The following is a 17803-nucleotide window of genomic DNA, read 5'->3' on the forward strand; positions in this document are numbered from 1 at the left end:
CTTTTTTATAGCAAACTAACTTGTATGCGTACATGCTTTTATAAGATGGTACCGAAGGTAATATAAGATCTACCTTCACCTAAGTTTAAGCAATATATTAAAACACATTTAACCAATCGTGGTTACTACAAGATTGATGATTTCCTTAACGAGAAGGCTGCTTGGAAGCAGGCCACTCCGCTCTCATCTCTCACAAAATAGAAAAATTCTAAAGATCGTTTAACTATAAAATGATGTTAGGAAAGAGCAATCTGCTTACTTTCTTTCCGGCTCTTAGTGGAATCTGCCTTCCTAACCGGTGGTAGTCACAACAAACAGACTGACTTGAAGATTCAAAAGTGCTTATAAACTAGGCCTACTTGAATTAAATGAATTTTGAATTTTAACCAATCGCTTGATTTCGAAATGCCATCAATGTGATATCAATTAGACGAATGATGATGATTTTAAACAGAGTACTGAAACGCGGAAAAGTGCGTAACGCATAGATAGGGACCGATGACACGTGGGATGGACTGAAACGAGTTTTATTTATAATCCCAGTGTCCATCCAACACGAACTCTCGCGGACGTATATTTGTACATCGGAAACTATCGTACGAAATAAAAAGTTGTGACAGTGAAACGTTTCTTTAGCCAAATCACATAAAAACCTCTTTTAAATAAACAGAACTTAAAAAAAAAAAAACTCAAGATAAATTAAACTTAAAATGAATACTCTAGAAGTGCCCGGTTATCCGCCCCCTCCGCCTCCAAAAAGGCCAGATAAACCCAAGATAACCCTCCAGATACCAAGTCCGGTCCAAACTACCCCTAGAGCACCGACCACCCCGTCTATATATTGGGGGCCTACAGCTACAAAATACTATGGCAAGACTCCACAGACCCCGGCGTCTCTTAGATCCGATCCCCATACAAACCCTTATTTCAACCCGTTCATGCATATGTACCAAAACAAAGCTTCAGATTTCATGTTCAAACAGTTCGAAGGCTTTAAAGACTTTACTATGAATACGGCGAAAAGCGGACTCAGTGCTGGTGAAAAAAGTGCGTTTTGGTTTTACAATAAGTTAAAGTTACTGTCTAAGAAATGGTTCACGCATTTCTTTTTGACAATATGTTTGGTGCTTTACAGTATAATGGGTGCAGCCATGTTCATGGCTTTGGAAGGTAAGTGGCGTGTGGAATTCACATATTTTATATGGCTTATTTATTTATTGATTCGTCGTGAATACGTTAGACATGCTTCCAACAATTTCTGGCGTACAACAATATATTGTAAATGATAAGTAAACTCCAGGAGTATACTCGATAATTTCATACAATCTCATATCAAATACAATATCATGTTTAATTAATATCATCAATATATATATCATCAAAACTATAAAATAAAAAACTGTATGTACTTATGTACACGCGTTAGAAGTGCAAGAGAAAATCAAAAAACTTTTCAACAATGTTATCTTTCTACGTTTGTAGAAAAAGGTATTTAATACATTGAAAGTTTTGTTATAACGTATTATCGGTTAGTTATTTACTTAAATATTAATAAGTTTATTTAAATATCACAAAATATAATTAATGAAATGAACATAAAAACCAAATTAAATTTGGAAGACTCTTTTTCGGAAAAACAATTGAAGCAATGGAATTATTGGAGTGCGCCTGCAGACTTTGATAATTGAAATTGTACACTGTCAAACCTTATAGCTAACTTCAGGGTGTCGGTTTTTAGTGACGGTCTGTGCGCGCATCGTAAAAATTTACTCTCATCATTTTTCCCTAACGCGCCAAAAGAAGTATAACTTCAAAAATTTTAAAAGTCATTCAAAATTATAGGTATACCCTAATAACAAAATATTATTATTTCCAACAAAATAATTTAAATCATCGTTTTAGTAAACATTGCCAACGTTCCTATGTCAATATCATATATATTGAATCCTAATTTTAAGATTAGTCATTATAATGCAATACTTATTTTCTTGTCGTTATATAGGTTAGGAATTTAATATATACTAGTGGACCCGCGCGACTTGCGCTGCGAATGAGCCGACTTAAAAAAATATTCGTATGTTGTCGCGGACTGTTTTATAGATCTTTGAAGAAACAACAATTCCGACAATTCAGATATACTCACACGTTTGGCGTAACGTTTACCGTTCACGCATCGCACGCATCAGAATCTCTCAAAAAGGATATTTTTTGCAGTTTTTGCCCGAGATTCCAATATAAATGAATCCTAGCTAAATCGATTTATCGCCCCCTAAACCCCCTGTATACTAAATTTCATGAAAATCGTTGGGGCCGATTCCTAGATTCCAATTATGTATATACAAGAATTGCTCGTTTAAAGATATAAGATATTGATCTATCCAAGGCGTTACTTCGCGGAATTCCATGATACACTATGACAATTAAGCTCAATTTGCTATACTCCGCGACAAGCAGAAGAATCTTGTTACGAATATATAATAAGAAGAACTTAGCCATTGTTCATTGTAAATTCAGCATCTCCTGAGGACACTCCATTGGCGCGGGCGAAACGTGCGTAGAGAGTTAGTACATTGCGGAAAATTTGTTTGGCGTGGAATATATACGGTGTCATTTATAATTGAAGAAATTATAAATGACACCGTATGATTGATCTTCTTGGGCATTTGGACTTTAGGTTGTCAATTTGATGTTAATTTTTTGTTTATGCAATGTCTAAACCGTCAAAAAAAACAACTCGGAAGAGAATCAATATTACGCCCCTGGTACTTTTAGGTACTTGTATTTTTTTATCATTATAAAAACATAGTTTATCCAATATTCTACGAATAATATTTAAATTATTTAAAAAATTAAAAAAAAATCTACTTCAACATAAGCCCAGGAACTAAAAAGCAAAAAAAAAATTGCTACTTTGGGGATTGTTGATCTTTTATAAAATTTAAATGGGACCACCTGAAATGCCCTTTAAACAAGAAAATAAATTTCCAAATCGGTTCAGGCGACTTCGAGTAATCGAGTAACATTTAATAAAAAAACAAGATTCCGAAGAATTGAGAAACGACAAGAAAAGTCGATTAAAAAAATATCGGTCAAGTGCGACTAATACAGAATTAAGAGTGAGTTCTGGACCTTCTGAGGAAACTTATGAATTTACGCTAATTATTCGACCACTTATAAAAACGCCGAGTGGCATAATTATGTTTGTTCGAAAAGGATTATTACAGAATACTACAAAAGTGTTCTAATTAGAGGAATGGTTTTATTTTTCCTCTACTATTTACATTAACCTCTACCAACTGTATTTAAGTAAGATGCAAATTACGAAGATAAGACGTTTTTTCTAACGTAAGAAGAAGCAGAGTTTTTGAAGTAAAACTTCTTTAGGCGCGACTAGGGAGTAACACAGATATTTTTTTACGGAAGTAACGCTTTCGTCAGACGTCTCCGCTATTAAAAAATAAAAATTTCGATTGGTCGTAAGACCAGAACGGAGGTAGAAGAGACACAGGCGCAGAGTGGGAGGTGGTGCTGTAGCGGAGGCGGGGGGACCTCATGTGGTGTGCTGTCCGCCCCAGAAAGGGGAGAAGGACCTAATGGGACAAGGAGCTAGAGAAAAGAACTTGTAGGGAGTCAAGCAGGTGACCCGGGAACACGCCACGAGCAAGTACCGGGCACCCTCCCGCAGTTTCGGCCCATATAACCGCGAGGTTGGTGGGGCCATGGGAGGTGGTGGGTTGGTCGTAAGTATATGCCATATGTTATCATCATCATGTCAACCAATGGACATAGGTCTTTGTTGGGAGTTCCACAATACACGGTCCTGGGCCGCTTGCCTCCAGCGGCTCCCAGCGACTCGCCTGATGTCATCTGTCCGCCTCGTTGGGGGCCGACGTACGCTGCATTTACCGGCGCGGGGTCGCCATTCCAGCACCTTAAGATCCCAACGTCCATCGGTTCTCCGAGCTATATGCCCTGCCCATTGCCACTTCGGCTTAGCGACTCGCTGAGCTATGTCGGTAACTCTAGTTCTTCTAAGGATCTCCTCATTTCTGATTTGATCACGTAGAGATACTCCTAGCATAGCTCTCTCCATTGCCCGCCGAGTGACTCTGAACCTTCTTATTAGACCCATAGTTAGCGGCCATGTCTCAGTTCCGTAAGTCATCACTGGCAACACGCACGAACTGGCAACACAACAGTGCATATGAATAGTTTCATGACATTGTTATTAGTTAAGTTGTCGAAGAATAATAAATGTATATCCACAACTGCGACTAAATGCTCTTATTTCTGCGCTTGTGTTTGATTCCTGGAGGCTTGGATTTGCTTCCAGGTGCGTATAAAAATACGTAAGTACGTAACTGCGCTCCGCATTAGTCCGTTTCTCGGCTCCGCTGCCTCGCTCCGCTCCGGTGGACGGGCAGCCTAAGGGCGTGGTTTCCAGCGTAATTACAGGAACGCCCCAGGTTGATGGGCACAGGGCAGCACGTTCCGGGATGTATTCCTAGTATGCCTTTCGAAGTGTTGCTCTGTTTATAGGCGGTGGATTTCCACTTACCATCAGGTCTATTAACTGCTTGGTCTGTCAATTATAACTCATCCTAGCTCATGTGGTCCTAATCCTATGGTTGCCTCAGACATCGCTACTAAGCGATAAGCAGTGGCGTGCATAGAGGGTATGCAGACAGTGGCGTGCACTCCATACATGCACAAAAGCACTGCCTACCCTAACATTGATATACAACTCGAATAGGAGGAGAATTTGTGCCGTTTTATGCAATTTTCCTTGTGTATGCATACCCTTGTAAGAAACCCAATGCACGCCACTATATGCACAGGATATGCAGATGATATAAAATGAAGAAAGTCACCAGTACGAGTTACGAATACTTAAGGGTAGGCTTTTTATAACTCTAACAATGCCTAACCTTAAGTATTTTATAGTTCGTACTGCACATTTTCTTAAATGAGATCATCTGCATACCCTTTGCATACCCTCTATGCACGCCATTGGCGAAAAGGCCGCCTTTTGTTTTCTATTTCCGACTGTATTTCTATTCTTCTTTCCCCTTACTTTATAGTAGTGTTCAAATAAGAAGTTAAATATTAATAATAATAACTATATTAAAAAAAAAGTGTGTGTACTTATGTACACGCGTTAGAAGTTATACTCCTTTGGCGTAATAAAATAAAAATCTTTTCAAAAATTTTACTATCGACTTATTCTGCGTTTGTAGATTTTTTTTATCTTTCGCCTTGTTCTACGTTTGTAGAAAAAACTACACTAACAATAGAAAAATGGTATTGTTTGAATTATTGAAAGTCAACTGTCGAACCTTTTTTAGAAAAACTTAAATGTTGACTATAGTTAACTTGTAATTAAAAAAAAAAGTTGTAACTCGTAAAACATATTCTATGCAATTATTGGCGGCAGTGTGGCTGTAATCAAATCTCTAAAGTAAACTGACACGTCTAAAACTATATGCCATTTTTTTTCATCAATTATTAACCCGGTGAATAAAAGATCACTTTTATTTTTCGACCTACCAATTTTATTTCATTTGAAAATAAATGTACAACGGAGCTAATATATATTTAATAATAACGCAAATAATAAATAAAAGTATTTTAATTTATATCAATAAATAATACATACGGATAGTTAACCTCAATTATATTGGAGCACTTGAAAAAGTATATAAGCACAATTTTTTTCACTAATATTCACAAATAGTAAGTAATATCAATCAAAATATTCAATTTAAATCACTACTGAATATAATTTATTAGCACATATATAATTCGCACATGTATGAAACTAAAACACGTGTTGTGAATGTATAAACTAGAAACATGTTGATAAATATTATAAATATGAAAACAGTGATCAGAGGTGACGAGCGTACCAACATGCGCGACTAATATCGAGGTTCAATTTCTATTTTGTTGGTAGTTTTTTTTTCGAGACTTAATGAGCGGTTAAGCAGACAGCTTCATACTGTTAATTTTGTGTCACAGATGCGCGCGCATCTTAAAATTTCACTCTCATCATTTTTTCATTACGCGCCTAAAGAAGTATAACTTCAAAAAACTTGCATCTTGAAACAAGCCTATTGTATAGGAGACTTCATAAAGAATAAAGACGGAGTTTCTGGTTTCTGTGTATGACTACATGTTATGTGTTTGTTTTCCGATTCCTCTGCCAATTGTGAATAGATTCTGAAATACTTTTTTTTAAAGCGTAAAATCTGGAGGAGGTTGGTATCAATGTCACCAATTCCGAATAAGATCGTTTTTAATGAGTCAGTAAATCAGTGAGTCAGTCCATACGCTTTTATATATATAGATCAATTTATTCCATCTGTCCCCAATAGGATTTCGATGATTCCGTGATAACCTCGCAGAATCCAATCATATTTCAATAAAGGAAATTTCCTTAACGCTCCCAGCCTCAAGAAATTTCCGCCTGGCAATAAACGGGAAAATTGTTTGATTGCTTATAACAGTTTATATTGAAATGATACGTTCCTATATCCTAGGTTACCAAAATAGGTTTAGTTTGTGATAAGAATATACTCGAAAAGTTCGCCTCGAGCTTATTTACATTTATGTTTTTTGGGTCATTAGTCGTGACAAATAAACGTAAACGGTGAAACGTCCTAGTAGTGAGACGTTAGCCTCCCTAACGGGGGGACCGAGTTTTATCTCCGGTTTGCATCTCTGGTTTTTCAGAGTTATGTAAATAAATTCTCTTTTAGAGTTCGCATTCGAACACTGCGCTACCCCGTATCACTTTTCACTCACAGTGTGTTGAACCAATCTCGGTCGCATCGTCAGAGAGACTTTCAGCGATATTACATGGTGACGTCAGATCAGGATACAGTTGTCACCACCCCTCTTCCCGCGAGTATCGTACGAGACGACTAAGGGAATATAACTTAGAACGGCAGCGTCTACTGCGCTCAAAAACCCCTCTGCCTAGCGTGGCGATTATGGGAAAACCTATTTGGGAGCGGCCTTTAGTCCAGCAGTGGACTTAGGCTATTTTGCTTTATTTTATTCAAACAATAAACTTACATCATTAAATTTTGAATTTAAGTCTCATAATATATTAAACCATTTATTGCTCTCCGTATTCATTCTCTTCTATTCTCTTCTCGAGCGGGTGAAGATCATTATCTCCACCCAAAACAATAGAATATCATCATAGCAAATAAAAGCTGTGTTTGACAGTTTGACAGTTCAAAAATAGGAGTGCTCCGATCGTCACAAAACTTTACAGGGTTACTAGCCAGGTCAATCCGGAGATTCCCTGAAAGTTTCATTGAAATCGGTCCAACCGTTTCGGAGCCTATACGGAACATACCCACACACTTTCTCTTTTATATAATTATATAAGATAGATAGATTGGATGATGACGTGTGCGTGTGTGTGATACACAGGTGCATTCTTTATTATAGAGGGCTTATAAAGACCTACGTATACAATACAATAACGGCTTCAGAGTTTTATTGGGGCTGCCGTGCTTCAGCAGTGCATCAAAAATGTCCGCGGAGAATCACGTCGATGACTTCTACGCAATCATGAGAAAAAGATCTGCATCTATGATGAGCAGAATGCGCGGAAGCTCCAACAATATTTTGAAAATATTAACCAATAAATGAGAAAATCCCTTTATGGAGCACTGGGTTGGTACACACTCACACACCAAGTGCTCAAGAGGGTACTTACCTTAGTTAGGACATTCCTAATCAGTGGCGTGCACATCATACATGCACAAAAGCACTGCCTACCCTGACCTTTATAAATAGTTCGTATTAGAGGAGATTTTTTGCCATTTTATGCAATTTTCCTGCTGTATGCATACCCTGGTAAGAAACCCAGTGCACGCCACTGTTCCTAATTTTTTATTATTTACAGGTTTGGCCAATTTTAGTTTATAATATAGTAAATAAGATAATTGTTATTGTTGTAGCTATGAAATTTTAGCTGAATTAAAAGTTATTATTATTATTTATTCTCTCACTGTCATAGTCCTCGTGTTTGTCCAGCGCCTAATCTATTTTCGTTAGTGTCGGAATTGAAAATGTAGGTTTGCTGCCCTTAAACTATGCAAGGGTGCTAGCACCTCCTTAACCTTAGGGTTTAAACAGACCTGCCAATGTTTGCCCTGCAAATTGACGGCCGATTGGCGCAGTGGGCAGCGACTGCTTTCTGAGTCCAAGGCCGTGGGTTCGATTACCACAACTGGAAAATGTTAGTGTGATGAACATTAATGTTTTTCTGTGTGTTTATCTTTATTTTATAAGTATTTATTACATTGTTTATAACAATACTAGCTGTTACCCGCGACTTCGACTGCGTTTGTTTTTTTATGTGACATTAAATTGCTTTGTAGTTCTAAAAAAATATTAAGTATTCAGTATCTCTAAGCCTTAAGGGGTTTGCTGCTGTCCGCTGAGGAGTTCTGTCCTCTATCTCCAACCACAGTTTGAGCAAAATCAAACACATATATCTCTATAGTACAAAAATAATTATTTAAATCGGTTTTAATTTGTCGGAGTTATGGTGTAAAATCATCAGACACTCATCCCCTCTCCCAAAGGAACTGAGCTTAATGTCGGGATAAAAAGTATCCCATATTACTTCTAATACTTCTAAGAATATGTGTACAATGTTTCATGAGGATCGGTTAAGTAGTTTTTGCGTGAAAGCGTAACAAATAATCTTACATTGGCATTTATAATATTAAAAAAATAGCCAAGTATCATAACACAAGCCACGCTTACTTTGGGGCTAGATGGCGATGTGTGTATTGTTTTTAATTAGAAAAAAAAATTGGATTGGCAAGCTCCAATTATCACATGTTCGCGGTAATAACCGGCGCACGGAAATGCATCTTGCATTCCTAAAATGCTGTAAGACGCTTGGCAATATTCCCAGCGAATATGATTTATAATATTAATTACGTTAAAACAGTTATTCTAACAGCCACTTAGTTACGTGTTTCTTCTCGAAGTTCACCGCTGCGTGGGAAATCGGGAAAACTGCATCGGAAAGGATATAACATAACAACAATAGCTCTTTTTTATCGTAACTAGCGTATCCAGCCCGCTTCGCCGGTCTACGAGTAGATTTTGCTTTGTTTTATTTAAATAATAAACTTACATCATTACATTTTTAATTTAAGTCTCATAATATATTAAATCATATATTTTTCTCCGTATTCATTCTCTTCTATTCCCTTCTCGAGCGGGTGATGATCATTATCTACACCCATGTACACCCAACAATAGAATATCATCATAGTAAATAAAAGCTGTAATAGACAGTTTGACAGTTCAGAAATAGGAGTGCTCCGATCGTCACCGAACTTTACAGGATTTCTCGCCAGGTCAATCCGGAGATTCCCTGAATGTTTCATTGAAATCGTTCCAGCCGTTTCGGAGCCTATACGGAACATACCCACACACTTTCTCTTTTATATATATAGAAGATTCTTCTTCTTGCGGTGCCTCTCCGACTAATGAAGGTTGGCAGTCAGCTACGTCAATTCTTGTCTATTTTTCGCAAGGCCAAAAATTTTCTGCTGCACTCGCGGTTCCAGTCCACTCTCTGATGTTACGAAACCATGACTTTTTTCTGCGACCAACGACTCTTCATTCTGCAACTTTTTCCATCGTAATAAGTTGAAGGAGCTCATATCTCTCGTGCCTTAGCACGTGCCCCTAGTATGCAACTTTTCTGACCTTGATGGTGTGCAAAAGTTGGCGGCGTTGGTTGACGTGTATAGTAATTTGACGGAATAATTTTATGACCCACGTAATGTAATTCTGGATCTAAGGTAATTCTGGACCTAACAATGTTTGCATTTAAACAATGTGTAAAAACACATTGAAAACTGTTCCTATAAATTTCATTTGCTATGGATTTCTTAATGACAAGGTTGATTGGAAGCGGCCAGCTTCGCCCTCATCTCCCGGAAGATATTAAATGATTTTAAAAATGTAATTACTGAGTTTCTTGCCGGCTCTTCTCGGTGGAATCTGCTTTTTTTTGACGTGACAACGTCTTATAATTCGATGGAGCCGGCTGTACGCACGAAAAAAACATGACGCATGCGGCGTTACCTCGCTCTGAGGTGTTCCATTCAAGGCTTGAAGTGCAAGCGAGAGCGCGGAACGAGCGACAAAGAAGCACAGTCGGCCTCCGCGTTCGACATCTGTCTCTCTCCTACTTGAGTGAGCGATTCGTCCGCGTGGACAGCTTCTATACAATAATACATATACATGTTTTCGGCAAGGATGAAGTGCAGTGAAAAGTGAATGTGGTGTCAATTGTTTATAGCAACGATAATATCTATCAAACAAATAAAATTAAAACTTTCTTTTGAAAAATGCAACCATTCCATCAGTATTTTCTTACGACGTTGTCAGGTTCAACTATCGTCAGTAAGCCGACTTTACAGACAACCAATTTTTTTTAAGGTTTGTGGAAACCAATGCCTAAGAACAGAGTAACGCTTCGCAAGGCATGCATGGAACACCTAATTGCGGCCCCGTGTCCGTCAACATGAGGCGTAGGTGATAAGCCTCATCATCATCAGTGGCGTTCACTTCATACATGCACAAAAACACTGCATACCCTAAAATTGATATATATCTCGTATAGTGGGAGCATTTTTGCCGTTTCATGCAATTTTCCTGCTGTATGCCTACCCTGGTAAGTAACCAAGTGCACGCCACTGATCATCATCATCATATGAACCCATTACCGGCCCTCTACAGTGCACGTGTTTCCTCCCACAATGAGAAGGGGTTAAGGCCGTAGTTCACCAAGCTGGCCCAGTGCGGATTGGTGGACTCCACACACCTTTGAGAACATTATGGAGAACTTGCAGGCATGCAGGTTTCCCCACGATGAAGGAGTAATATTTGAATGCACATAACCTAGAAAAGTTGGATATGCCTGCTAGTATTTGAACTCGGCCCCCCGAAAGTGAAGTCGAGCTCATACCCACTGGCCACTTCAATCGGCCTGTCAATGGGTTATTTAAATTCACGCTTATCATCAATTAGTTGTATCGTAATCCAGCCGTAAAACTGTGATATTGAAGCTTTCAAGTGATGCTTTCACGTTTTAACAGTTTAGCGACGTACGGCGTACCTATCATAATGTAATAACTATTTATTTAGAAGATTATTTATTATGTTTTAGGAAAGACTAATCGCCGTCGTTTACTCTACCTTTCGTTTTTTGCACTGATAGTAAGTGCAAACAAAACCTCAGATAAAACAGTTCTATAATGTCACAATAATGAGATTACAGACACATACGCCTCAAGTTTATGGACACAGTTATGCACCTTGTAGGACGTACAGCTGGCATGCCCTGCAAAATATTGCTGTAGTTTTCACCTACCATCAGGTGGGCAACCTGCTTAGTCCGTCAATTGCAACTATACAAAAGCTACGAATGCCACGTCAGCTAGTATAGAGACATAGATACGAAACCAACCGCTTTTTGAACAAGTGCGACAATTTCACAAACGACGCTTGATAGAAGAGCGGGCTCATAACCGTAAAACCGCCATTGTCATCCCCGGCCGTATCAAAAAAAGTGTCTGTTTATTTCCCTTGTCATAAGACTGACCGCACATTGATTTTAAATAAACAAAATATATCGCCTGAACAACTAATTGCTGTACATGAGTATTCTCGCATATCCTACGATCTGCGAAGGGCGCTTATAACATAACTTCCTGTTCCCCGCGGTTTCACCCTAGTTAACTAAGCGTCGTTTGCGACTATAAGTAAGTATCCAACGTATGCAACGCCCCGTTATTTTAATTTTTCATTATAATATACCTCCTTACCAATATTATAAATGCGAAAGTGAATTTGTTTGTCACTTTAGTACGCCTCAACTAAATAGCCAATGAACTTGATTTTTACCATGGAGTTGGCTACTTTTATCACAGAAAAACCAACAGTTCCCACGGGATTGGTAATAAACCTTAATAAACCCTAACCTAAGCTTTAAAAAACGCAGAATAAGCAATTTCCTATTTGTCGCGTAGAAACCGATTAGAAGAATGACTACCGTACATGTTAGCCCGCTACCATCTTAGACGGCATCATAACTTACCACCAGATGATATTGCAGTCAAGGGCTGACTTGTAGTGGAATAAAAAAAATAAAGGCACCAGCCAGGAAAATATAATTTTATATTTTGTCACCGTGCTCGCCCAGGCCTTTAACACCGCCATGCTTATTTCTATCGGTAAGAAGTTTGTTGCAATGTTGCGTTTTGGTCTGAAGGGCTTGGTTGCCGGAGTAACTATTGGCACATGAGGCTTAATACCTACGCCTCAGGTTGATGAACACAAGGTGGCACGTCGCTGGACGTGTTCCTTGCATGCCCTGAGACCGGTTACTTTGTTTATAGACCATGGTTTTCTACGTACTATCAACTGGGCCATCTACTTGTTTCCTCAATAATAACAATAAAAATGCTGTAAATAAGGCACATTCACATAAGATTATCTTGTTCTAGGATTCATCATACGCACTGCTGGGTCTGCTGGGCTGCTTACTCTCTCATATGAGATATGGTTTTAGGGCATATACCCAACACGCAGCTTCAATAGGGGTTGTTGGGTTGTTCTAGGATTATATCTTGTTAATTAGCCGTTAGATCGATCGCCACTTAACCATACGAAGAGTCCCTTTTAGCAAACAATTGTTCAATTGAACTGCAGAGATATTTCAATAGTTATGTCGTAATAGTTCGCGCCAGTGCAATAAAAATTAGGTCTGCGGTAATTGGTTGCTTTAAATTGTTACCACTGTGCGGCCAACCTTAGCCTTCCAGAACCTTTATATGCGTGCGAAATATAAAACTCTATTTACCCTTATTGCCCTGGACTTAAGGTCTAACTTAGTATTTTTTTATACCGCTTCATTTTATATCGGTTTGAATTTTGTGGCAACAATAAAAAATAACCTATTTTATGATATTCTGAAGAGGCCGACCGTTTGGTTAGTACTCGTATCGTGTACATTCAAAATAAAAAGCTCTTAACGATGTTGTTTTCGATACAGTAATGTTCCCGTTTATTTATTTTATTTAGTGGTGGCCTAAAACTAAAAATCCCTCTCATTCTAAGAGGACAACCGTGCTCTGTAGTTATATGACGGCCGATTGGCGCAGTGGGCAGCGACCCTGCTTTCTAAGTCCAAGGCTGTGGGTTCGATTCCCATAACTGCGGAATGTTTTTGCGATGAACATAATTGTTTTTCAGTGTCTGGGTGTTTGTATATTATAAGTATCTATTTTTAACAATCACTCATAAAAATATTCATCAGTCATTTTAGTACAGATAATACAAGCTAAGCTTACTTTGGGGCTAGATGGCGATGTGTGTATTGTCGTAGTATATTTATTATTGATTTACCTAAAAATCACGCAGCGTTCTTCCTAAACATGTCACGCACCAAATGTATTTATGCGTTCTAAAAAAATATATATAAAACGAAGTCACGGACACAGATATAAATAAAAATAGTTCAGTTTCAATAACGCAAAGGTTTGATCACATTATCACACGGTCAAACGATTTGTATACATCTTATAATATGACAAACAATCTTCTAATAAGTTCTTAAAAATATTATAAAAAAACGTGCCCGTACTTACTCGTATGTACTCGCGTTAGAAGTTATTCTTCTTTGGCGTTACAAGATAAAAATCTTTTCCAAAATTTTATCTTACATTTATAGAGAAAACGACTACAACTAGAAAAAACTACAACACTAGAAAAAAGGTATATAATACATTGAAAGTTTTATTATAACGCATTATCTAGTTATCTCATTAACGTTTCCACCAAGTTTCATAAAAATTAAAATTTGACATTTTTGTACAATTGAATCATTTAAATCACCGGAATCAGCCCGCAGATTTTGACAATTGAAAGTGTACACTGTCGAACCTTTTTTTGAAAAACTAAAATGTCGACTATAGCTAACTTCAGGGTTTTTTTGAGACGGTGTGCGCGCATCGTAAAAAGTGAGCTGACGGACGATGTATTCCCCTCTCACTCGGTTTCGCAACTACCTTCATCCTGTTAAAATCGTGTAACCATATGCGCGCGAATTTCATCGTATAATTTAACTACCATGATTTTTCCCAAACGCCGCTAAAGAAGTAAAAGAAGTGCGGTAAAATAAATAATTAAGAGATAAAGAGATTTTCTTTAAGTAAGTGTGCTTTTATTATTTTTATGATAATTTAAAAATTAACTTAACACAAAAAAGTAACGAGAAGATCATAAACATTACAAGACAGGTAAGAGGCAAAAAACTTCATAAGATTATTACTAAGTTTAAATCGATTAAATGGACGATGTACGAGTAACTCTGAAGTGGCGTTGCTTGACGATAAAAATTAATGCAAGCACGTTCCATCAAATACACGAAAAACAACAAATTTTTCCGCTTTATTAAAGTATTAATAAGTGATATGTTTTAACAGTACACTTTATCAGTACAGGCGCGGAATATGTGATATCCTAAATACAGTAATAACTATTTAGGAGTCAGATACTCATGTGATGTACCCCCCCCCCCCCCATGGCCAAATTAGGACTTTTTACCTCAATGTTTTTAAATATTTGTGGGTCATAGTAAACCTTGTTTATATATATATACTATAATATATATATATATATATATATATATATATATATATAAAGTATAAACTGCTGTTCATCGTTAAATGTTATTAATAGGACAGCTTACCTGGTAGTTTATGTTGGCGCCAAAACACTTGAGTCTCGCGCCAAAAGTTCAGAGACTTCCGATTTGGCTAAACAGCAAATGAGAGGCTATTTTCTAAGAAATTATATGAATCTGAAATCATCGCCTACGTAGAATTTCTTTTTCAACGACTTAATTATTTTACCTCCAATATTCTAAACGTTTCTAGAGGCTTCTGTATAATCTTAATTCTGTATTTATTTGTATCAATTTAGTTAAATTTCAGTTTCAAGGGATCCTCCTGTAACTTATCAGAGTTATGTGCGTTTTTCATTTAAGCAATTAAAATATCGTTTGCTTTAACGATAAAGATAAATATCGTGAGGAAACCTGTATACCTGAGAGTTCTCCGTAATGTTCTCACAGGGGTGTGAGGTCCACCAATCCACAATTAGCCAACGTGGCGGACTGAGGCCTGAACTTATCTCATTCTGAGAGGAGACCCGTGCTCTGTAGTGGGCTTTGTTTTCGCCGTGAGGTCTCGGCAGATCAGAATACCGTTGTCACCATCCCTTGTATTGGATAGAAGCAGGTGTTACTTTGCGAAAATCCGTGATATACTATGAAAATTAAGCTTTATTTGCCGCTATTATAGTCCGCGAAAAGCAGGAGAATCTGTATGGTGTAATTTATAATTTCTTCAATCCTTATATTCCACACCAAACAGATCTTCGGCAATGTACCCTCTACGCACGTTTCGCTCCGAAACCGGAGCATCCTCAGGAGATGTTGACTTTAATAAAGGATTACATAGACAATAAAAAAGATTTGGTGGATAAATATTTTCTAATTACAATGTGAGATGGTGATAACAAAACACCCGGCTAAGTTTGTTGTGGGCTTCTTCTTATACCAGGGCGTGTTTGGAACCCTCGTAGCTTTAGTTTTAAGTTGACGAATTTATTTATCGGGACCAACTCATTCCTATGTCACATTTTACATGTTATGAACTCATCAAAAGTGCCATCTAATTGCCTATATTTGAATAAAGAAATATTTGACTTTGACTTTTACTTTGGAACAACCTCTCGCTAGGAGAGGCTTTCATTTTAGTCCAGATCGTTGTAGCCTATGATGATATATATGTCAGAGAAAGGCAATCCTTGTCGACGTCGCCATTGTCAGAAATTAGGGTAAAAACAAGCACTAAGCCTTCCAGCAGGGTTAGCACGGGCGGGGGATAAAAATTATATCCCCCGATTATATCCCCTGTCAAGGGATATAAGTAACGTGCCCACCTGCTACATCACTGGAACATGGAATAGAAGAAGTTTACTCCCGTTTATTAATACACTGTACACATATCTTAAGAATATTATTTCCACTTGTGTGCCAGTGCTATGAGAGTTGATGAAGTATTTTTAGTAAACAACCGATATCTGTCGTAAATCAAACAATAATTAACTCTCTTCCATCTTCTTCCTCCACCATATATGTATTTCTATCTAGCCCAAGATAACTGATAAATATTAAGGAATTTCATACCTAAATACTTTTTATATACAGATAAACAACCAGACACTGAAAAACATTCATGTTCATCACACAAACATATTCCAGTTGCGGGAATCGAACCCACGGCCTTAGACTCAGAAAGCTGGGTCACTACCCTCTGCGCTAATCGGCTGTCAAGAGATATTCTTATAAAACAAAAAGAAAAACGAACTTTATTGTAACACAACTTTATTAAACATGTTTTTCTTCATTTTAATTATTCATATCATAATATTTCCCTTTTATCGAGAGTGTTTTTCATTATGATAAAGTGTTTCCACAAAATGTGGCACTGCATAAACGCTTTATGATTAAAAATCGACGAGACGTTTTCACACGGTAAAAATGAAAACATGTTACCGGTCATTTATTTTGACGGCCGATTGGCGCAGTGGGCAGCGACCCTGCTTTCTGGGTCAAAGGTTCATTTCGCACAACTTCAAAATGTTTGTGTGATGAACACAAACGTATTTCAATGCCTGGGTGTTTATCTGTATATTATTTATTTATTTATTTAAGAGCACTAAAAACATGCATATTACACGTTTTTTAAACACAGCACACACACAAACATATGAACTGATATGCACGTCAATAACAAGTGCACATAGCATTGACAAAGCGTCATATAAACTTAATTTGCAAAAAAATTAACACAGAATTTAACTCACCGATAAGTGTTCGGTGAGTTTTTTTCTAAAAGTGGGTGAGTCATGGAAGATATCGATGCCAGGTAACTTTTTAGATAACTCGTTGTATTTCGCACAAATACGTATAAAAGGCGCTTGTTTTCCGAGATGGGATTTAGTAAATGGTATATGAAAAAAAATTGTGGATTATTATTATAAGTATTTATGTAGGTATATTATTCATAAAAATATTCATCAGTCATCTTAGTACTCATACAACAGGCTACGCTTACTTATGTACTTATTATTTATTTATTTATGTAGGTTTGCTCACGGTGTTAACCTTTATAGCTTAAGCTAATGATATTTAAATGGATTAAATTAAGTTCGTATCGGTAATGGGTTAAATAAGTTACAAGTGCGTGCTGGGGATTGAACTCGGTCTGTTCGAAGGGAGGCCAAAGCTCTAACCACTGAGCTAATACTTAAATATTTTCTACACTGTCCATACAACTATTTCATATATTTTTTACGACCTCCCTGGCGCTGGTGAAGTGGTGAACGCTGTGAATTTAAGTAAGACGTCCCGGGTTCTTGGGAATTTATGATTTCTGAATTTTCTCTGGTCTGGTCTGGGAAGGCTTTGCCCGTGGCAAGTTACCATCTTACCGACAAAGACGTGCCGGTAAGAGAATGAATGAATGAATGAATACACTATTATTGTACACCACAGAGATAATTTACAGTGATACAAATACAACAGCACAATAAGGTAGAACGTACAATTTGGCGGCCTTATCGCTAAATAGCGATCTCTTCCAGGCAACCAAAGGCATACAAGAAAATGCTTTACGAAATT

General features: G+C 37.5%; 1 protein-coding gene across 1 annotated transcript in view; it reads left to right on the plus strand.

Annotated features, from left to right (window-relative positions):
- Nucleotides 1-606: 606 nt before the first annotated feature.
- The window catches only part of LOC120634049 (potassium channel subfamily K member 18), a 65107-nt gene continuing 47910 nt past the window's right edge, over nt 607-17803 (plus strand). Inside the window, exon 1 of the mRNA XM_039904442.1 lies at nt 607-1170. Within this exon, the coding sequence (XP_039760376.1) occupies nt 711-1170 (460 nt within the window). The 5' untranslated portion in view covers nt 607-710. The remainder of the gene's footprint in view (nt 1171-17803) is intronic.

This window comes from Pararge aegeria, chromosome 23 (assembly GCF_905163445.1).
Source record: "Pararge aegeria chromosome 23, ilParAegt1.1, whole genome shotgun sequence".
NCBI lineage: Eukaryota > Metazoa > Arthropoda > Insecta > Lepidoptera > Nymphalidae > Pararge > Pararge aegeria.